At 38.4% G+C, this 24,399-nt stretch overlaps 1 protein-coding gene across 2 annotated transcripts in view; it reads left to right on the forward strand.

Annotated features, from left to right (window-relative positions):
* LOC122792914 (5-aminolevulinate synthase, erythroid-specific, mitochondrial-like) overlaps window positions 1–24,399 on the forward strand; it is a 199,260-nt gene that overhangs the window by 153,875 nt on the left and 20,986 nt on the right. For both annotated transcript variants that reach the window (XM_044060480.1, XM_044060489.1), the window contains exon 9: window positions 11,518–11,786. In XM_044060480.1, the coding sequence (XP_043916415.1) occupies window positions 11,518–11,786 (269 nt within the window). The remainder of the gene's footprint in view (window positions 1–11,517; window positions 11,787–24,399) is intronic.

Consider the following 24,399-nt stretch of genomic DNA (forward strand, 5'->3'; position numbering starts at 1 on the left):
TTCATGCTGGCCCAGACAGCACAGAAGATGGGCAAACATGTTATAAGATGTGAGCATTATGTTGTAGATACAGAATCTAGGGCATCAGCTATGGGATACATCATTAGGAGATATGCCTGGTTAAGAATTCAGCTTCTTCTAGTGGATGTGAAAGGATAGCTGCGTTGTGGCCTCTTAGACTGGAATCTCCTACTGAGTCCTCTCACAAGAAATTTTGTCTTCACTTCATAAACACAAGGCACAGGGTTTGATTCTAATCTCTGATTACTGGTTAAGCTTAAAATAGCCCTTTGGGGCAGTTAACCTAGTGTTTACCTATGAACAACAAAGATGATCTTCCATTCCCCATTCCCAAGTACACCAACAATTAGCCATTTAAAAATGGGCCTTCTACATCTGTTAGACCAGAGGTCAGCAGACAGACAGAAGGAAGCTTTTGGAAAAAAAAAAAAAAAAAACCAGCAAGGAATGAGAAAAGGTAGGTTGGAAAGGCCTGCTGACAAATACTCCACAGGGCCCATCAATCATTCCTCACTACAACAACATTCATACTACGGTGGTTTACTTCCTCTCTCTACCACTGCCACACCCCTTCCCCTATTTCCCAAGAGATTGGCCAACCCTTTTTAGAAAAAATTGGATGAGGATTGCAAATGGGTCTTAGATATAGTATTTCAGGTTCCAAACTACAATTCAAGATCTTTCGATTTTTCATGGGGATGCCCCCATTTCCACCAGATTGCATGAAGCTAACCTTGTCTGTAATAAACACTGTGTGTGCCCACAGAGCATTAGAAATCATTCTTCCAGAAGGACAGGGAAAGGAGTTCTATTCCAGGCTATTCCTAGTCAGTGCAAAAGACAGACCTGGAGGCCTGTTTGGACCTTTCAAAACTAAATTTCTTACTGCAGGTTGTTAAGTTTAAGAAGCTTACTCTATATCCCCTTTGCCTTATTAATACCTGCAGCATTCATTATCACTCTAGACCTCAAGGATTGCCCTAATGCAAAAGCAGAGGAGATTTCTCAGGTTCAGACCAGGGGACATCCACTTCTAGCTTACCTCTTTACCCTTTGGGCTCTCTAGTACACAGAAGGCCCTCACAAAATACCTTGTACTGATAGTGGCCTTCCTAAGGGCCAATTCATATACAGCCACGCCTGGATTACTGCCTTAGTCTTTATCACTTCATATGTATGTGATGCAGGGTGAAAATGAGAAAAAATGTCCAAAGCAGAATACCAATGACTCACTCCTACTAAATGCTGCATTGATATATTGGTTCTTCTATAGACTACCAAATGACGCAGAACACAACAAACCTAAATAAGTCAATGCAGCTGGTTCATGAAATTATATAAGCTTAAACATTCAGTAGCAGACATGAGAGAGAACAATGAAGCCAGAAAAGATGTGAAAAATAACCGACACTTGACCTACTAACAAAGAGGTTGCATGTCCATCAAAAATGCCCATGACAGGTTCAAGAATCAGATAAGGTGTGGTTCAACTGAGTCTGCACTGGCTATCTCTATCTCCTTTGTATAAGGTGGGTAGTAGATGATGTCAAATGCTTGACTATCCTTTGACAGAGAGCTAGAAGATATGAAGTCTCAGAAACAAATATGGACAAGTACCGTCTGACATTTTGTAATGAATATATGGGAGCATATTTGTTATGATGGTGTCACTGCATTTCTTTGACTACTAGGGCACTGCAGCTGGGGCAGCCAGACAGCAAAATGTAAGTGACAGATAAAATAGAAAAAGCCAAGATGGAAGAGGGGAATGTGCGAGGGGATGCTAGAGGTGCTAGCTGAAACAGGTGGGAGATTCAATGGCTGTCTTGTATTCATGTACATATAAATGATAGCCACACAACCAGTCATTACTGCTTATCTGGATGCCGACCAAGATGCTCAAAAAAAGAAAAAAATGCCAAGAAGTAAATCAGTCTCAGCGGAAATCTATACAACCCCAGGAGGTTATGCTAAATGCATACAATGCCTGGAGGAGGACTTCTGATTGTAAAAGAGTGAGGGGGCACTGCTAATGAGAAATAAGTAGTTAGTGATTAGTGAATCAAAGTTTTCTTTACAGGAAGTGAGGAGATTAAAAAAATAATAATAAAAAGTGAAGAAAACAAATGGCTGAATGCAGGTCAAAGTACAGATGTATGAGAAAGACTGATATACTACAGGAATAAATGCATATATTCATTTACACAATTTAATCAAAATCATTGTCTCTCTATGCTTAAATACTGTAGGTGTTAAACATCACTCACACAATAGGAGTAACCTATTAGGTATGTTTCATCCTGACTAACTTGATTTTTGGTCTCAGCAGCAGTAAAGGGAGTATGACTCATTCCATGCCTCTCAACCTGATAGCACGAGAAATCTGGACAAAGCCTGACAAAATGAAGGGACAAATGCCCAAAAATAGGGACAGATTTTAAATATTGCTCTTATAAACTTAGAAAGTTGCTAGAGTAACAGGTTTTGTGTTAGCATATGTTTTTCTGAAGGGTATGAAGTCTGAAACTCAAATGTATGTTGTTATAAGGTGACTTCGATCCTCTGATCATCCCAGTGATTTGCCAGAAAACCACAAATTTTATGAGCAACAGACAAAAATATGAGTCAAAAAATCTGGACATTCTGTGTAATCTGGACAGTTGTGGGGTATGACTCATTCTGATGTCATGAGTGACAGGAGAGAGAAGGTGGAATGCAGACAGTATGTTCTAGGAATTACTATTTTGTATTATCTACCCACCTAATACACACTATGTATTGTCTGCTATCTACCCACCTAATACACAATGCATCGTCTCCATAGCTGCAAAATTATAACTGCTAGCAAGCAAAATAATAGCTTACCTAGAAAATGTTTTTGTACCAACTACCATATCTAGCAAGCAATGCTTTCCATCACATCTTGTTAGTGCTGGCTAATCTTCTTCTTTCAGCTTTTCCCAGTTAGGGGTCACCACAATGGATCATCTGTCCACTCATGATTGTCAGTGGAGTTTTATGGTGTCGAGTTGCCAGCTCAGTGCCCAACATTCCACAGGAGGCACACACATGCACACACTCACACCTAGGGCCAATTTAGAGTGTCCAATCCACCTACTGCATGTATTTGGAATGTGGGAGGAAACCAGAGCACCCGAAGGAAACCCATGCAACCACAGGGAGGACATGTAGACTATGCACAGCAGGCACCCCAGCCAAGAATCGAACCGGAGAACCTCTTGCTGTGAGGCGGCAACGCTAACCGCTGTACCACCATGGCTGCCCTTGTTAGTGCTGGCTTATGATCCCCTAAAAAAAAACTGACCTAGAGATATATGTGGTATCATGGATAAAGCAAAGTTTTACCTGAGTTTTACTGGTAACTGTCATATCTAGTGTTTGTTCTCTCTCTCTGTCTGTCTCCCTTTCTTTACACCTCAGCAACACTATTGTAGCTGATCCCAAAGGACATCAGAAAACATGAAGAAAAGAAATGATGTGACAAAGTCTAGAAGATTTAAGACTTTTGTTTGGAAGTGTTTGCAGTGGTATTTTTATACCACAAGTAGACTCCAAAGAATTTTTCCTTGGGTAGTTGGCAAATGTTGTAGATGTGATTAGGGACAAAGAGGTAAGTGGGAACATATATTTTAGGAGTATAATGAGTTGGCAGATTTAAAAAATGCCCTTCAGTGTACTCTGTCAGAAATACTGGGTGACTAAATGGGTGTAAGTTTGGAAATGATTCTTTTGAGCTAGGGTACGGGATCTGAATTGCCTAGACATAATAAGGCCTTGTTAGGTTTAATTCTGGTAGCTGCCAAAAAAAGCAATTACTAGAAAATAGAAATCAAAGTCTAAACCAACTGTATTTGAAGTAATGAATATTGTAACAGAGAGAAAATAACTGAAAGTTGGATATTCAGAAAATGGCAGGAGTAAATTACATAGAAAATATGGAAATTGTGTGAACAATACATGCAGAATAATGTCAATGAGGAAGGATAAGGTTAAAGGGGAAGGTAGGAACTCGATTTATGTAACGCTGGATTGATGATAATTGTAGAAAAGAACATATGTGATGTATAATGTTTGCAACTGTGAATGTATTAACATGGTTTATTTTCTTTTATATAAATGTATGTTTGCCTGTATCTTAAGTGATAATTCAATAAATGTGTTAAAAAGGATGATGTGCAAAGTAAACAGTAATGTACTTGAAAAAATACCAGAGGGGAAGGACTTCTGTAACACCTTATTAGAAACATAAAAACTGCATGGAACATGATATAAAATGGTACTTTAGCTGAAAATTATATTTATGTCATGTTCATCATTTATCACTACTGTCACCTCACCAACACATGTGATCACTCTTATAAAACATATAATGCTGTTGTAGTCAGGTGACTCGGAATTCTAAAAGTATATATTGTGACATACAACAGCTGTTCCTGTCAAATCCAGATGTTTGAAAATGGCTCTTCCCTTACATAATGCAATTTACATTCCAGCATCATAATAAAGACTCCTTCTGATTAAATGCAGGAAGTCCTTTCTCGGAGCCCTGCAAGTTGAAGAAAGGATGTTTTTTAGAGTCCCACCCAGTCATTTCTCTCTATCATCAGGGGCTAAGAACAGTATTTCCAAGAAGCAGCCCTCCCACATTTTGATATCTGGTTTTGCAGCTGTCTTCTTGCTGCACTTGAAAGAGCCCATCCTCCACCCCACCCCACAGCCCCCTTTAATTGTGGGTGTAGCCTCACACTGGTGAGAGACTAAGATAAGCAATCTGAGTTGTAGCTTGACTTCTGGATTACGTCAGGAGTTTAATGATGCAAAATATTTTGGTCCAATAAGAACTCTTTTTTTTAAGAAAGCAGGACAGATTTGAAAAAAAAAGGCAAGGACTGGCAGACTGACAGCTGAAGTACATAAATTTGGCAGTGTCACTCTGCAGTAGTGAATTTATATTTGTCTTGACTTCTAAAACTATTTTGCGACAATCTAGTAAAACTAAATAGCAAGAAAAAAGACCATAAAATCTGTGCCTTGTTTATAGTTTCTGCTGTCTAAAAAGTTGGTAGGCTGTATAAGACACATAAAAAGGAATGTCTCTAGATTTTAAAATGATGAATAAGGTTAATGTGAGAAATAAATTTATAACTGCAGCAGTTTACCATAAATGATTGAGCTACTTTTTTATTTTATAGTCCTGACTTCTGGGTTTTATTCACTTTGCTTCCTGTGTGACCCACAGCAAGTCACTTAACCAGGAGGTTCTTTTGGACTACGTCTGAAAAGAAGCAGGCATGCCAACAATTATTTTTGCAGTTTAGTAAAACCAACAAGCAAAAAAAGTATCATTTTCAAGAGAAATTAAAATCTGTATTTTTGTTTATAATCATTTTCTGTTGTCTAGAAAAGTGTGTAGGTTAATATGAGGCTGATGAAAAAGTTAAATGTCTCTGAGGGTTTTAAAAGGATACACTGAGTAAACTGTGGTTTACTTAGGTGACATTATTCTAACAGATGACTGGGTTTATTTGAAAAAAAAAAAACGTGAGTCTTAATTCTATTACTTTATCCCAGATGATTAATCCTGTGAAATGCTAAGGAGTTTTATCATGTAATCATCCGTTTAAGCCCTTCTGCATCCATATATCCACTGTGTGACTGACTCCAAGTAGGTCACTTAACCAGACACCTGTGTCTGAAGTATACTCAGGGACACTGACTTACAGTTCTCATTAAAATTAAATTCCATTTTTATGACATGATTGATTTTTGAAGGTAATTTCCAGTCATTGTTGTGAATTTATTTTATTTTATTTTTAATGTATACACATGCACACACAGATGCACACACACACACGCACACACACACACACACACACACACACACACACACACACACACACACACACACACACACACACACACACACACGCACACACACACACACACACACACACACAGTTGCCAGTATTTTCCCAGAAAAATGGAAATTCAGTGTTCTGATCATACTTGAAGTTACTTGGTTACTAAAAATGTCAGCTACATCCAGGACTATACCAGCTCAACAGGCAATAAATGTTTAGACTAGTTGGTTGTGATTTCACAATGAGTCTGATTATTGTCTCTAATAGCTATACTTTCAGCCAAGCAATGACATTTTCTAATGTAAAATTCACAGTAAGTGTTTAATGTCCTTTCATGTATACAGAACCATATTACATTACATAAACCAGAAGGAGGCAGTGAGTCTGTCCTGTCAACCTGAGTGTTACAGCTAGCCTTGGGCAGATGCCCCCTCCTCATACCAGTCCTCTAAGCTCTACTCAAGCTGTGAGCTGTCTTTGCTTCAACCTCTGCAATGACTACTGGCAATTGATTCCTTCTGCCATTCATCTTTTCTGTGAAAAAAAAATATTTTCTCATATTGAGATTAAAACGCATTCCTCTTTATCCACTGGCCATGCACCTCCTGCACGGCACATTCTAGCTTGCCAGGGTAATCCCATTTCATTTAGCCATTAGTGCTTTATGCAATACAACTGTGCCCTATCCTCCCCTTTTTTAGTGAAAAGGTGGAGCATTTTTGTCATGTATATGTGTTATCTTCAGGTCTCTTCAGCAAGTTGTACCCCACCCTATAACATCCTCATATTACTCCTCCTACACCCTAACTAATGCCTGATACAGGGGCATTATAACCTTCTTATCTCCTGATTCTAGTCCAGCACACACACATACCAAAACATCTGGCTTGGCTTTGCTGACATCCTGTCACACTGAAAGCTTGTATTTGTCAAAGCACTAGACAATAAAAGTTTAGTTCATTAGTTGTTTGCATTATTTATTTATTTTTATTCATTGTACTTCACATGTACTGTCACACTGAGCCTAATGGTTAGGCTCAGGTCCTTTTCCTTCTCTGTGTTCTTCAGCCTGACACCTCCAGTTGTATATTCTGCACCCGGACTGCCATTCCTCAGGTGCAGACCCGCACATCTGGACGAGCTGATGTGAAGTTATCCCTGCCCCCCCACCCGGACTGCCATTCCTCAGGTGCAGACCCGCACATCTGGACGAGCTGATGTGAAGTTATCCCTGCCCCCCCCCCCCCACCTTTTCAGATTGCAGTTCTGGTATTCTTGGGTCTCTCTTCGTTTCTATATGTTATCACTCTTCTAGCTTTAGTTCTGTCTAAATTCATTATGTTTCCTATGCCCTGCATGAAGTCAGACAGACACTCATTAAACAGTGCTGAGGCAGGCAGTTGAATATTTAGATACGCAGTAAGTATTTTTACTAAACTGAAGGCGGAGTGGTAATGCTATTTTTAGCTTATTACAATGACAAGAGGTACCCATGCTAAGATTAAACACAGTATGGGAAAGCTTCTCAGCTTCTATGACATATAACACAGAGTATTGTCTATAGTTCAGGGGGAAATTAAATTTATGAAATGAGTGCATACATAAAAAAATCCTAACTATCTGAAGAAATTAAACTAGTCAGAAACCCTACATACATTCCCAAGTTACTGACCACTGCATGACAGAACACCCATTATTTATAAATTTGCTTTGTAAGTCAATATATTAATGCACAAACAGGAGGGGTCCAGCAACAAGTAGCCTCCCCGCAAAATGATTTCCTACAGTTTTCACAATACTGAATGCTGCATTTGCTGAAACACCAGTCAGTGACAGTAAAGAATTTTCTCTTTATTCATCTAGCATTTTACATGTAAACATATTTCTTCACAGAGTGTTTGTATTGTTATGACTTTTTTAGGTTAAAAGAAAAAGAAAAACAGTGGAACCCCACTGGTGTAGCTGAAAGGTTACTTGTAATGCTGGTTTTCTGGATGCAGGAATGGGCCCAGGAAGCCATAAGACCAGCCAGGAACAACTGAAGACTGAATTTACATAGGCTATTTTCTCAGCAGAGTCTGTGTAAGATGTGCACTTCAGGGGAATAGATAAGTGAGGAAGCATAGCAGTGAAGAAAGAGCAAACCCACCAGATAGAAAAGCAGGAGGAACAGAGCTGGTTAGCCATGATCAGAAGAATAGCTACAGGACAGATTATTCACAAAAGTAATGCTTGGTAAAGAATCAACAATTAATTTATCCTTTGTGATACAACCAAAGATTTTCAGCTATCTCATAAGGCCAAGCAGATGAAACTATTTAAGTTTAGCAAGGTATTGCTATGTATTTCTCTTCATATATAAAATAAGTTGCTCCATAGGTTTCAGAACCACAGCAATCATCTCTTGTCTCCTCTGCAGCTTGTACCAAACCATAAGTGTATTCTATATTTCTCCTGCAAGGGAATAACTAATGATTAGCCACGTGTTTCTGTTACTTTATTTACAATTTTGTTAATTAGGTGGGTACAATGCACATCATGGACCATATTTAGGCACAACACAGACAGAAAAGCAAAGAAAGGAAAGTGATATGGCATAATTTCAGTGCCGTATGATAGAATACACTGCAGCAGTCTAGCAAATCAAGAACCGAGATATTTAGTCATTTTAAATAAATCATGATGTGACAGAAAGGGGGGGGGGTCTGTAACGATCTACAAATAGTATTAAACAGGGAATAAAGTAAAATATGCACAGGAGGGAAACAAGTCTTGCAAGTAGTTTAAGATATCCAGGACTGGAAAAGTAAGTAAAAGAAAAACTAGAACTAAGGTGAACTAAGCTGTCGTGTTGCTTCAGAGATAAAACATGCACCTGTGGGATTCATGATTAAGGATCAAATAACAATCCAGGTGCTGAAGGGTTAATTGGGAGAGGTTGTATTAAGTGGGCCAATGGGCAGCTACTTCAAGGAAAGGTGCAGGTTACTGTTGCTAGTCTATCATGTTCTGGAAGCCAGTGATGTGGTCCACACAATGGTCTCACAATACCACAGCAAACATCTAACACTACTAAGCTAGTAGCATCAATGCATGGCCTGGGTGCAGGGGAGACAGCTGGACAGCATGGTACCCACTGTATGAGGAGCTGCCTGCCTCTTTATTTCCCACCCTTGCACAGACCCAGTCTAGACAGTATCACAGGGCTTTCTCTTTTAAAACAAATGAACTGTGCTGTATTTATTTAGTAAACCAGTACATGTGTTATTTTGCTTTCTATGAGCCCGTGCTGTTCAGATCATAATGTAAGCTTTGCTGACATATGTTTTAAGTTGAGAGGGAATTAACATTTGGAGAGTTTTAGAAAAAAGATGGTAGCAATGTGATAGACGTTAATAGAAGAGGGCTATTTGAGTCACCGGTGCTGCAGAAGTGATAGCAATAATACAATAGCAATGAAAGTTACAAATAGTATTCACCTAATGGTATAGAGATCACAGGGTGATCCCATACCATAGAAAAGCTTATATTGAATGTAAGACAAAACCCAGTTTTCAAATGTTTAAAATATGAATGCAAAAGCAATGGAAAACTTGATAGTTAAAGTTAAGGAAAAAATCACTGGAGTTCATCATTCTTGACTAGACAAAATCCAGCAAACCATCTTTATATTGGACTATACAAGTAAAAAATACATAGAAAAGATAACCAAACATATTCATATTTTCTAGGCTTACTTCTACTTACTGTGCACTGAACTTATTTTTCCTCAAGCACTGGTGGGGTATTATATCGAAATTATTATTATCATCATCAAAGACATCTGCAAGTAAGAAAGTAAATAGAAAAATAATAATGCACTCAAGAAAAGTAAAGCTGATTCAAACCATTACTGCTGAATGTAAAATGTAAGCTATAACATCCTTTCTGTGTAGTAACTGGACATGATGTGTGAAATATGAATGTGACCATGTAATGTGACACTTACAAAAGGACTCTACATTTGTCCCCTAGTGTGCCCAGATTGACATCTTAGGTTTTGATTTTTGTCAGATTTTATTCTATAATAAACTCATAACTTATTTGTTATAAAACTGTTTTTATTGCAGGATTGCAAAATGAAATTATTGTTTCTTTCTGTAATTACATTTTATTGTTACTGTGCACTGATTGCTCATGTTATTTTCAAATTATAAAGATGTATTTGGCTTTCTGTGTGCTATACATGCATACATTTTATTTACTAATTGAGTTTTAAAAGGTTACAGTACATAAAATATAATTTTATAAAGATCCAGCTCCATAGCCTTTACTATTGTACAGGTGACCTGAGTTCAATTAGCAGCCTGTTTGCCTCTGGGAGCTGGCCAGGGAAGATGGAAATGACCAGACACTAATGACTCACCCATCCTGAGGGGAGGAAGGGGGTTCTGGCTTGCCACATGGCTGACATGTAGTAGGAGTACCAGGAGTTAAATCTAGTAGCATTTCAGTCAGCCAACCCTGGGGCTGTCTGAATTCATTCACACTCATAAGATGACAGCGGCTCAGCATATAGAAGCATTCTTCCCTGCAGGAGACAGTCATAGCAGATCTCAGAAGAGTTTCTGAAGGGGAGAGAGATTCTCCCGGTGGACAAGAGTTTCTCAGAAGAAGCAAGCTGGTCTGTTTCCTACCACATGATTGTTAGCAGGGAATGGAGGGACAATGGCATACTCAGGCAGGAATGAATGGGCCGTAGGGCTCTGTCCTGACATGGGAATGCCCAGCTCCCATTCCCCAGAATGAATAGGTGAATTGGGTATAGGTAGAGGAGTGTGTGTGTGTGTGTGTGTGTGTGTGTGTGTGTGTGTGTGTGTGTGTGTGTGTGTGTGTGTGTGTGTGTGTGCGTGTGTGTGTGTGTGCGTGTGTGTGTGTGCGTGCGTGTGTGTGTGATTGTTATACTTTACCAAAAATATATCACAGGACTTGACAGAATATAATGTTATTCTTACAGTGCTCAGTGTGGCATGAGATACTACAAATATTTCACTCCAGCAAGCCAGATACAATATGTGCAATAACAGCCTGTGGAAGCGTGATTTTGCACTTAATCACTTTTGTTGCACTGCAAACCAAGTTAAATGAACTGAACAGTGTTTTTGAAAAACTAGAATATTAAAGCTGCATGTTAAAACAGCACTTAATAAAAATATTTATATTGCAATCTGGTTAACAGCATCTACTGCTGAGATGTCCATAAGTGAAAACTCAAAATATACATGGAATGCATTATGGCAGCCTTATTTCCTAACCATATTCATGGAAATGATGTTCTGTTTTCAGGTCTGGCCTTAGTGAATTTCCATTTTTCTCCTGTTATTTTGAGAAGTACTAAGACTGCAAAATGGGCTCATGACTACTAGTCTGTGATGTCTCAAATGGCACCTCCATGTGACAGGGAGAAAAAGAAGAGAAAAAGTGTCAATAACACTAGAAACTTCCTGCTAACAAAGATTTAAAACAATTGTAGTGTGCTATTAGAATATCCTTAGTGTGTTAGTTCTGTAAAGTTTGAATTTTGGCCGGCTTTGTCATAATTTTTTTCCCTTGGGGCTGGGATTCTTTTCTATAGGCAAGGCGTTTGGATGTGTTGGTGGCTATATCGCCAGTACCGCCTCTTTGATTGATATTGTGCGGTCCTATGCTGCTGGATTCATCTTTACTACTTCCCTGCCACCTATGGTTCTTGCTGGTGCATTAGAGTCAGTACGTGTCCTGAAGAGCGAAGAAGGGCAAGCACTGCGGCGTGCTCATCAACGCAATGTCAAGCATATGCGCCAATTGCTGATGGACGCTGGCCTGCCAGTAATGAATTGTCCAAGTCACATCATTCCTATTCGGGTAAGATGCTTACATTCTTTCAGAAAGAAAACAGTAGCTGTAAATGTTTTACTTATTCACTGTTCACTAATTATCTCAGAGGTTAGCTTTTATTTCTGTAGTTCTACATTTCTTCCCTTATCTCTCCCTTAATCTCTCTCAGTTTCTTCTTGATTGTTTCCAAATGGACAAAGATGATACATCATAGCTATTATGCAAATATACTAATGCATAATGAAAGAATAACTGCAAGGGTCAGAGCTCTTCACTGTATCACCCAATGACCTAAGTCATGAATTACTATGCAGAGATTCACTGATAAACACATATTTGCATTATGATCCTATATGGCAATGTTGAAGTTTAGTACTCAGGACAGTTTGAAGCCCCTACAAAGTATCCAATTAGTAGCAATGTGGAACACAAGCAATATTTCTGTCTCTTTTGTGTAAACAGAAATGAAAATGATTTGGCAGTATTAGACAGACTCAGATATAATGTGAACTGGATCTGTATATAGACAATCAGAATATGCTGCACAGAAGAGTTTGCTCTGTCCATGAAAATTTGCCAGCTGTAACAGCCAAGAACTAGGCTGCATACATCTCAATAAACATACAGTGAAAAATAAAGAGGAATTATTTCCTTTTACATACTGATTTTATTAGCCCTGTTTAATGGTTTATCAAATATAGTTCATATTTCTGATGATATCCATTACGTCAGCCTATCACATTTTCATCTGTCCCCTGCAACACACAGACATACACAGTATATATATATATATATATATATATATATATATATATATATAGATATATATATATATATATATATATATATATATATATAGATATATATATATATGTATATATATATATATATATATATATATATATAAAAAAACATTCATTAAGCTTATGTTTTAAGTCAGTAAGCCCATGCTGCTATATAGTAATGATTCAAGAAACAGGAAATACAGTATCTCAATGACCTGCTAACAATGGGACAAAGGGCGGATCTGTTATTTGTGGTTCCAAATACATATGGCTGCTGGAGACAGATTAAATGAAGAAGATGCCCTCAGCAATATGATAGCAGATTTTTAGTGCTCTAACTTCCCCTGCAGCCACTCCAGTTGTAAGAATCATAGACTTCTTCGGCCATACGTATGCACATAATGGTAAAGGTGCCGTGAAGAAGTGGTGATGATATTATTTTCATCGCTGTACAAGTTCTGAGCCTTAGAACTTGATTGACAGGAAGGACTACATCACTTCTTTCCTCTTGCTATGCTGTGCCCATTTGGTATCTGTAATCTCAAAATAGTAACCACATGTTAAAGTCACTAAAACTGTACTAGAAAATTAAATATGTTAGAATATAATTATATGGCAAATAATATAGGTTCATGCGGTTATAGGCAATTACCAGGCTAGCTGCCTTTGGGGGCTATTTTAAGCCTAGACAGTTTCCCTTCCAAAGGTGAGAATCAAACCCTGTATCTTCTGCTTGTGAGGTAAACACCTTAACCTTTATACCAACCCTCAAGCCCAATATTATTTAAAGGCTGCACTGAAAACTGCAGGCACATCAAGGGATGTGATCTGGGTTGTGAAAAGCAATTTTAAGGAAACAGGCTTTTATATATGAAGCAAGGTATGACCTGCACTTAAAAATATATTTTCTTAAATTTTCCATATGTTAGCACCATTAATAAGATTCAGGTAAAAGTGGAGTTTCAAATAATGTATTTTGAAATCTAGGTTTATTGTACATATGTGAGGAGAAATTGAGCACAAAGGGATCATACGTGGAATTTCAATTACCTACAAGCATGTCCAAAGCACTTTAGCTTAATCTTGAAGGGTTTTCAGTAAGGTACCACTGTAAACTTTAGGCATAATGAGTTAAATTAAACCCTCTAGGCAGCCACTTTCTCTTCTTCTACTGATTTCTCCCCTTGCTACAACTCCTGCAAAAACTGTTGGGATTCTCACGACCAGGTCAGGCCTTCCTACCCAGACTCACACAGCGAAATGTCAAGAATATTGAGTCAACTTGCTGCACAAGGGAACACGTTACATCACTGATGATTTGTCTGTTACCATTCAGAAATGTATCAGCTGCTTTGCATTTATTTGCAGGCTGTTCAGAAGTGTTACGATATTTCCTGGAAATAACTAAATGATCAAACCTCTGAGATAACGTGCCATGAAAATTAATTAGAAATATTGTTATTGCAGAATGTACAACTTAAACAGGAAACTGGAATGAGGTAAAACAATTCCATCCCCTGGGTGAGGCAGTTAAATGAACACAGTGGTAGGTTACATTATTTAGTATATCCAAGTAGAGAAAGGAAGAGAGAGACAGACAGATAGATAGGTAGGTAGATAGATAGATAGATAGATAGATAGATAGATAGATAGATAGATAGAGATAGAGAGATAGATAGATAGATAGATAGATAGATAGAGAGATAGATAGATAGATAGATAGATAGATAGATAGATAGATAGATAGATAGATAGATAGATAGATAGATAGACAGAAAGAGATACAGAGGGGGAGAGAAAAAATCTGGTAAAACTGCATGTATAGATGTAGGCTAAAAGGACTAGATGTCCCCAAGATCCAGTGTTGATTGGTCTCCTAGAAAATAAGAAATCTACACTGTTGTGGCATGCACCTACATGAGACACTAGGTGTCTTCCAGATTTCTCCAAAAAAAAAAAACAAGAGATAATTTGCCTTTTGTGATCTTTTCTGCATGTATTTGGCCAGCCAACTGATGCTGTCAGTTAAGGACCACTAGTACAGTACTGACCAAAAAGGACTACAAGATCCACATGGATGTGGAAGCAATGCAGTTAAACATTACTTTTTTGAGGTGATAATGTATTTGTTAGCAGGGTTCTTTACAACCTTACTATATGCAGCCAGGGTGGACAAGTAAGTTATATTCTTGAGTTGTGATTCATATTCTTTGTTCAAGTCAGTGAATTGCATAGACATGCCTAGTTTTGCATCAAATTCATTGCCATTCTAAGCCATGCCATTCAGCTGAATTCTGGTATCCTATCCCTGTTATTTCACTGATGTGACAGAGGATATACTTTATGCTAAATAATTGTCATAAGCTATATAACCCAAACTTCAACCACCATCACTGCATTCCATGACAGAAGGAGGCAAAAATAATGAGACCGAAACTGCAGTCCATTTAACATTTGTTCTGGCAGTTAATATGTTTTTGTTTTTATTAATGTATACTGTGCCTATCTCTTAAAAGATAATTTAATAAAAGTGTTTTGTAACATTTGTGCGGGCAGGTAAATGCTACTGAACAGCAGGAAAAGCAAATAATAAGCAGTTTCTGCCTGCTGCTTAAGAGAGCACAAGGCCATGTATTGTAAAAAGAATGCATAGCCTGCCAACAGTAATTAGGATGCATAATTTTTATTTTATTAACAGACTTATAAAGGTCTTTTGTTTTAATCTTACAACCTTTGGATTCTTAAAGATTCTTTGCCTCAGCAGAAAAGGAATGCCAGGAAATATTTACCATTTACAACATTGCTCTGGGATCATCTGTCAGAAAACTATAAATGCACCTGCTGCTATTTCATAGGATCATGACTAAATTGACTTTAGTATGATTAAACCAGCATTACTCTATTGCACTAATTATTAATGCCTCTGAAATAATTATTTACCCATATTGTGCTATTTTCTTATTAAATATTATCTTACTCTGTGTGTTCAGGCAACATGCAAATGCCAGTTATAGGGTACATTGTGTATATTAAGATTAGGTTACTTTCTAACATTTTATCTTGTGATATAATTCCCTATCCACAATGTTTTGTCCATTCAGTACATTAAATTTGTAAATCATTTACTTTGTCCTTATTTTGTCACACTGTACTATGAGCTCATTTTGTCATGTTTTTTTTTTTTTTTTTTTTTTTTGTCATCCGGCCCCCAGGGTTGAGGTTAAAACTGGTCGATGGACCAGGTGACATACCTGGTTAAACATTTTACTGAAATGAAATAAAAATAAAATAAAAGTGCCTCACTTCACAGGAGACTAATAACTGCAAATAATAGAATATGTACTTATGTGTGTAAGCTGTTTCTGACTCCGTGAACATAAGTATTGTCAAATGTTCTACCACTAGGATTACCCAACCACACAATAAGAAGAGCAAGGGATCATGTTAACAGGTGAGTATGTGTGCAGTATAAACATGGGCCAGCTCACTGTATCAGCTGTGCTGCATGTAGGTAAATGCATGGTGCATAACAGCTGTGCTACATGTAGGAAAATGCATCGTGCATAACTGTTAATGGAGTAATCCATACCTCTCAGCCTCTTAGTGCAAGAATGCTAGAAAAAAAGCCAAAATAATGGGTGGGGGAGGGGGACAGAGGTCCCAAATGAGGGATAGGTTTCAAATATTGCTCTTATAAACTTAAGAAGTTGCTAGACCAGGTTATGCATTAGCTTGGATTTGCTAAAGGATATGAAGTCTGAAACTCAAATGTCTGTCATTATATAGCTAATTTAATCAGAGCCGGATCAAAGTCAAATGGGGCTGTAGGCAGGGTAATGGATCAGGGCCCCCCATACAAACCACCCCTCCCACACACACACACACATACACACACACACACACACACAGCCATTCCAGTGTCCCATTACTTGGCTATTTCTCCCCAGTTACCAGAAACACTGTTCAAAACTCTCAGTGTGCATACTGTTTTATGTTTTACTTCTATAATGATTACAGATATTTGGATTTAATTTAAAAGTTTTATTTCAAAATGATAGCACAAACACTGATAGACATTTGCTAAACAAAGCAATACAGTCTCACAATGAAAACAGATTTAGCATTAAGACTTCTGTGCCCTTAAAACTCACATTCACTGAAACAGCATTGAAATCCACATTCAAAGAAAATGCAACAAACCAGTGATGGATTATGTTTACCTTTGGGCTGTTTTTAAATCATATGCCCCTTGCACACATTTTAGGACCATGCAAACATGCAAATGTTTTTTGATTCACCTTCCTGGTTTTATTAAATTATTTCCCTTGTAGAGCGTGTTTTAAATTTATAGTTTTTAATGTTTTCCAGTAAGCAATAAAATAAAGCATATGAATCAATAATGACAAAAATGTCCAAGTCAGAACATTTCAGCCATAAAAGGTCACTCAAATTTATGTCATCACAATCCACCAGTATCAGTCAATATGCACAATCTATTCAGAAGTAAAAGTCATCTGAATAATTCCACATTACAGAGATCTGTAACTAATGAAGAGGTTACTGCTAGCAAACAACTTTATATCTCAGTCTTTCATCTACAAATTCATTGCTTGCTGCCCTTGAAGAATAAATTGCCTATGTTACATAAAAAATAGTAAGCTACTAACACTGCTTTTAGGTTTTATATCACAATAGTAACAAATTCCTAGAAGAACTTAAATTATGCAATTGGTCAATACTAAAACAACTACCACTAGATGAGGCAGTAACACACTTTAATAACACATTTCTGGCCATCCTTGACAACCATGCACCTGCATGCTCTATTAGAATTAAAACAAAAGTTGCCCCCTGGCTCACTAAAGAAAGCAAACCAAAGATCATCCAAAGAAATAATGCTTGGAACACCTGGCGCACCTCTAAAACCCCACAAGATCAACTCAAATTTCGACAATATAGGAATGATACAAAAAAATCCATATTACTAGACAAAAAAAAAACAATTTCTGACATTTACAGCAGAAACACCACAACAAGCCACAGAAGTTCTGGGCAAGTATTAACAAACTCCTCCACCCAGGGCAATCCGCTACTCCAACCCCTTCAGCCCCTACCCAAAAATCGCAAGAGTCCACTGCCAACACCTTCAACAGTTTCTTCACAGAAACCATCCAGCCCTTGCTAGCAAACTTAAACCCACTTGTCCTTAATGCTGAAACCCTTAAACCCAGTGACAGTCTCTCCTTTAGCTTCCAAAACGTTCTGGCTTCACTCATTAGAGCCCTAATTAAAAAACTCAAACCAACCACCCTTTCAGTTGACCTCCTCCCTGCAGACTATCTGCAAAAAGCTGCTGATGTCATGGCATACCCTGTCACTGTTTTGATAAACAGAACCATAGCTGAAGCCTCTGTCCCCTCTATCTGGAAAATAACCTATGTCATACCACTCCACAAAGGTGGCAGCTCAATTGAACTGTCAAACTATAAACCAATAGCTATCCTTTCCCCTCTAGCTAAAATTATGGAAAAGTGTATCCATAAACAACTCGTACACTGCCTTATTCAAAGTAATCTTCTGGACAACTCCCAGCATGGATTTAGACCACAGCACAGTACCACCTCAGCCCTCCTCTCCTTTTCTAATGTCATAAATTCCAACCGTAACAACAAACTAGCTTCTGCCCTGTTTCTCTGTCTTTTCCAAGGCCTTTGGCATGGTTAACCACCAGCTACTCTTACTTACCCTAAATAAAATATCACTAAACAACCATGCCATTCAATGGTTTCAGTCTTATCCTAGTGGAAGACAGCAGGCTGTCCTTTGGCTGGACAAACTCTCCACCCTTCTCCCCATTACGCTTGGTGTCCCTCAAGGCTCCATATTAGGTTCCTTTTTTTCTCCCTCTTTATCAATGACCTCCACACTGTAATCCCAGATGCAACCTGTATACAATATGCTGATGGCCTCACCCTGATCTGCTCAGACTCTACCCCTACAGATCTCCTTAGTTTAATCCAGAAAACCTTTAATACAGTGGAAAACTGGATCTCTGATCAACAGCTGATATTAAACCCCAATAAAACAAAGGTATTTCTCTTCTTCCCTTCTCACAAATCCTCTCAACCTTCGTTTACTATAACATCTAACAATGGGACCATAATCTCACCAGATATGTATACCAAACTCCTGGGTGTTATAATAGACAACAACCTCAAATATGATATGCATGTAAACCAAACTATTAAAACCGTTAATAAAAAACGTGGCTTCCTATACAAAAAAAAACTTTTCTCACCCCTCTAGCTAGGACTGCCATTGCCCATATCCATCTGCTTTCAACTCTACTCTACGCCTCGCCAACTTGAACAAAACTGATCTCAGCAAATTCTCTAGCTGCTACAATCAAATTGCCAGGTTTGCCACAGGAACTCCCTACAGGACACACCATTGTCAAAACCTACACCTCTTAGGTTGGCTAGAACTCGCCAGGCTAATTCAATTTAATCAACTTACTGTAGCATTCAGTGTTATTAACCATCCAGAAAAAACGCCCTCCCTTAAAAACATTATCCCTGCAAAAATGCTAGGCCTCTTTGTTCCACTACAAAACTTTTGGTTCAGTCTGTTAAAGCTAACAACCTAGCTGGAGAATCTTTGTTTGCAAATTCAGTAGGCAAAACCTGGAATTCGCTCCCATCTGACCTTACTCTGAACCCCTACCTTAATCAGTTAAAAAAAAAATCTAACCCAGTATTTTAAAACTCACTGGTTATGTCCTTGCTCTAACCCTGACTAAAGCCTCATCTACTTACATATCCCTGCAATTTCTTATTCATAGCAACTAACCTCTTACACTAAAAGGTTTGAAAAGAGAAACTGTAATATCTTTGCAGATACTCTGTATATAGCTGTAGCTATAGGTTTGATAAGAGAAACTGTAACATATTTGTATATATTTCTGAATATAAACTGTATTCTTCACAAGCTTGAAATGTGAGACTGTAACTTGTATGTTAATACAATATGTTTGTGCATATACTATATCCACTGAAAATGGACATGTATCCAGTCAGACTATCCCAGTCAACAAATGTAAAATAAATAAATAAATAAATAATACCATTTGTTAAACAAAACAGTTGCACATTGTAAACAGACTTAGCATGAGCAGCAGTAAACTTATTTTCCCTTGATGCTCACAATTCCTTGAAAATGCACTTGAAACTCACTTCCTTAAAAAATGTTCCTGAAACTCAGTTCCCTGAAAAATGCAGCTTGGTAGTTGGGGTAGAGGATTCAGGATCTTGTTTCCTGTAACTAAGATGCAGGGTTTGAGCCTAAGAAAATTACTAACCACCTGCTTTCTGCAACTAGGCCATTTCACTCTCACACACAGACACCTCAACTTCTTATTGCAAGAAATCTGGACAAAGCCTGAAATAAATAGGACAGATTATAAATATTGTTCTCATGAGCTTAGAAAGTTGCTAGAATAACAGGATTTGTGTTAGTATTCATTTTTCTAAAGGATATGAAGTCTGAAACTCAAATGTCTGTCATTATTTAGTAACGTCAGTCCTTTCTGTGAGGAACAGACCAAAAATATGGGACAAAAATCTGGACATTCTGCAAAAATCTGGACAGTGGAGAGGTATGGTACCTACCTACCTTTTACACACACACACACACACACACACACACACACACACACACACACACGTGCACGCACACACATACACACACACACACACACACACACACACACACACACACACACACCTACCTCCCTCCTACACACTCACACACACACAAACACACACACACACACACACACACACACACACACACACACACAGTTTTCAGTCAGTCAGGGACAAATCCAGAAATACAGTAAAGTCTCACTTAACCAGCACCCATGGGGATTGGTAGATGCTGGTTAAGTGTGTGTTCCGCTTGCTTGAGATATGCTTTGTGACTTTTGATTTGCTGGTATGCCACTGTATGAGCCAATCAAAAATCACAAAGCAGAGCCTCTTCTGTTCAATGCAGAACAGTGGGCTGTTCTGCATTGAACAGAAGAGGCTTTCCTTTGGGATTTTTGATTGGCTCGTATGCCGCCATGTGAGCCAATCAAAAATTGCAAAGCGAAGCCACTTCTACTCAATGCAGAACTGTTCCACATTGAGAAGAAGTGTCTCCACTTTGCAATTTTTGATTGGCTCATATGCCAGCTTACGAGCCAATCAAATGCCAGTTGCTTGAGTCCCGGAAAACGGGGAGTTTACTCTAATCAGGGACACTTTTCATATATCAGTATTATTAACTTGAGACATTGACAAAATAACAGAACATGTGAGCCAATCAAAAATTGCAAAGCGAAGCCACTTCTACTCAATGCAGAACTGTTCCACATTGAGAAGAAGTGTCTCCACTTTGCAATTTTTGATTGGCTCATATGCCAGCTTACGAGCCAATCAAATGCCAGTTGCTTGAGTCCCGGAAAACGGGGAGTTTACTCTAATCAGGGACACTTTTCATATATCAGTATTATTAACTTGAGACATTGACAAAATAACAGAACATGGGTGAATATACATTTTCTAAATTAAAAAAAAGTCTGTAACTCTAATTATTGTCATTATTTTCTCCAAAAGTCACCACTTTTAGGTGGGATTAACAGGGGCAGAACTAAAATTTCAGTCAAAATCAGAGATGTCCCTGAAAATCAGTGACAGCTGAGAGGTATGCACCTACCTGCCTACCTCCCTCCCTCCCTCTTACACACACACGCACATGCACACACACCTACCTACCACCGTCTCACACACACAGACACACACATGCATGCGCGCACCTACCAATCGAGGTCCATATTTCAAATGTTGTTGAATGAGAACATGTCTGATATTAGATATGGAGTCAATACCATCTATTTGACTGGCAGCTAATTATGGGAGTATGGAGTGGGCTGTACCAGTCACATTTGATGTAGTTGGGTTCAATTTAGGTGCTGGATAAGTGTTTGTCTGTGTAGAAAAACAGGGTGGGACCACTTGACTACCAAAATACAAAGATATGTATGACAGTGAAATTACAGGATTAGACGTACCATGTGTTCTGCATGACAGTGAGATTATAATCAGTTGTGGACTGTACAGCTGTGATACTGTCATTTACCCATTTGCAGTTTACCCTCATAAGAAAACCACACCATCTGTAGGTAAATCTGACATTGCTCAAGGGTAAGCAGTGGCTGTTGCATTCATTCTCTGCAGTAATCTTTCAGGTAACATAAGCACGTTGGTGTTCACATTGGCATTCTGTTATACTATAAAGTAATGAAAAGAAGCCATGCTCAGGTTTGTGTGACAACATATGTTTATTGATGCAATGCATGATGGATATTGTATAACACACACCTGCACTGGTCTGTACATCTGGATTAATGCTACTTACATGTTTCTGTGTATACATAGGCAGGAGTTCCTTATGGTGCTCTGTAAACCCAACAGGATGAAGAAGGTTTGGCTATGAGTCATATAGCATCTGACATGCCTGCCAAAGGAGAGAGATATGTTTACTTTCTGTATTATTTGCTGCAGAGGTGGTGTGTATGTCAGGTTTTACATGTCACTGGTAGGATGCTGATTTTAAGTTATTTGCCTCAATTTGTTTAGCACTGACCTTGACTCTTATGCTTGCAGAATAAAACTTACAAATAAGTTGGAGGAAGAAAACTTTACTGTCGACTGAGTACACTCAAAGCTGGAGTTAACACACATGTAACAAATTCTGCAGGACATGTGACATAAGGTGTGTGTCATGTGAATGACTTTAAACAGTGATAGCACAGTTACGCAGAGGGTGTTCTGCTTTGCAAACTGCCCTTAATGAGAAGTATGACTACTGTACACTACTTGTCCTTCTAGGTGTAGGATGAGTCACACATCCATAAGGCGACAGTCATGCTCCAATAAATTCAGTCATGTTATGTGGCCAAATGGCCAAACATCCACAAAAAGACTTATGATGTGCACACTTGCAGAATATGCTGACTAGTGCAAGTATACCACAATCAAACTGTTGTATAAACAGGTCAAGCAAGTTCTGCCATCAACACACACATGATTAGTGGGTTACATGCACCAGTTTCCAGCACTGTCTTGTTGTCTACCAAAACATGGTGACTACAGTGAAAGAATGTTAGTCAGTCATTATGCATAAACTTGTCTGTCCTATTACATTTTTCTGCTACAACTTGTTTGTGTCATGGTTATTATGTATGCAGTTTATTCAATACAGTGACTGATCTCCCGCAATCCTATTCAGCTGCATGCTGCCTCCCAGCTATGCACTCATGTTGCTCATTGTGTTTCGCACTGTAGTGGATAAGTTTGCATGCTGAATCAAGAAAACCTACATGCATACAATTCCTAAGAGGATCTTCCTATGACACCAATATATGTTGGCCACAAATTCTCACTGCAGCTGCTGTTTGTTTTCCTGGTATTGGCGCTATTTTGTCTCATCTATTTTTGCATCCTGTATCCTGCAGCAACCTAATCCTTCAATAATGTCCACCTCTCCTTAGTCAGTAATTTGTTATGTTGTGGAGAGCAAAATGAACCATGTAAATCTATACTTGTCTCTCCAAATTTGTGATCAGGTGCACATCTAAACATATTAAGGTAACTGCATTGCATGTATGGTGTACTGCAGGCATGCACATTCAGAATGCATGTTTTGGTAGGTGCATTGTTTTAACATACATGCCACATTACCTGTGGCTATGATACCAGTGGGAGGTTTCATATAAACCAAGAATATCATGCATCACCTGAATAATGGACCATCCAAAGCATTACATCTCCCTGTATATCCCTTGTCTTGTTTTATATTAGTCTTCTTTTATATGCATACCTTACCTGTGTGCTGTGCAGTCCTTGATGGCTAAATATTCTGTCTTCTTTAACCTGTGGCAGCCAATATTGTATCTGTTTAAAGTCCTGAGTATGTAGCTGTCTTGAGCCTTCCCTTTGTGGTCCTGAACACCTGCCTTTGGCTGTCATTCTTTGTTGCTTATTTAATTATTTATCTTGATGACAAGGTTGTTCAACTAGGGTATGGCCACTTTCAGTGGAGGACCAATGAGGAAAAAATCCAAAATACAATACAAGTTCAACATGTATGCATAGCAAAGGCTACAGCTAAGATACACAAACATACTGTGCCCTTTCTGACCAAGCATCCAGTTTCTGTTATCACTGTTCTTTGCATGGAGCCCTACATACATTTCTTTCATTGACATTGTATGCTTTCACCTGCACATTTATCAATGGTAGTTGCTGTTTTTAGGGATATGGTCCTAAATTTCAATGGCAAATTATTTGACAACTAGATAGTTAAAAAAAAATACACTGACTTAACAAACTCATTGTCTATAGTCTAAACACTGGGATCCCCACCCATCACATTCACATAATCACACATCTCTGTTTTGCACTCGCTCGTTCACACACACACACACACACACACACACACACACACACAGCTCACTCACCGCTCATCTTTACATCCACAGACAAAAACACACAGAAAACACTTCTTACTTGGACCGACACCCGAAGCACACCCCCAAAACTTATATAACCAACTCAAAGAGTGCACTTACCATTTGTTATGTGCTACTTGGTACACAGTTTCACAAACAGCTGTCTCAAGCAACTGTCACAATGTTCACATTCATCTTCCTTGCAGTATGAACCAAACACATACTGTATCGCCTACCAACACACACTCACCACTAAACACAAAACCTAGACATACATCAATCCTGTGTGTGTGTGTGTGTG

The sequence above is a fragment of the Protopterus annectens genome, chromosome 1.part0 (genome assembly GCF_019279795.1).
Source record: "Protopterus annectens isolate FY-2018-M chromosome 1.part0, PAN1.0, whole genome shotgun sequence".
Classification (NCBI taxonomy): Eukaryota; Metazoa; Chordata; order Ceratodontiformes; family Protopteridae; genus Protopterus; species Protopterus annectens.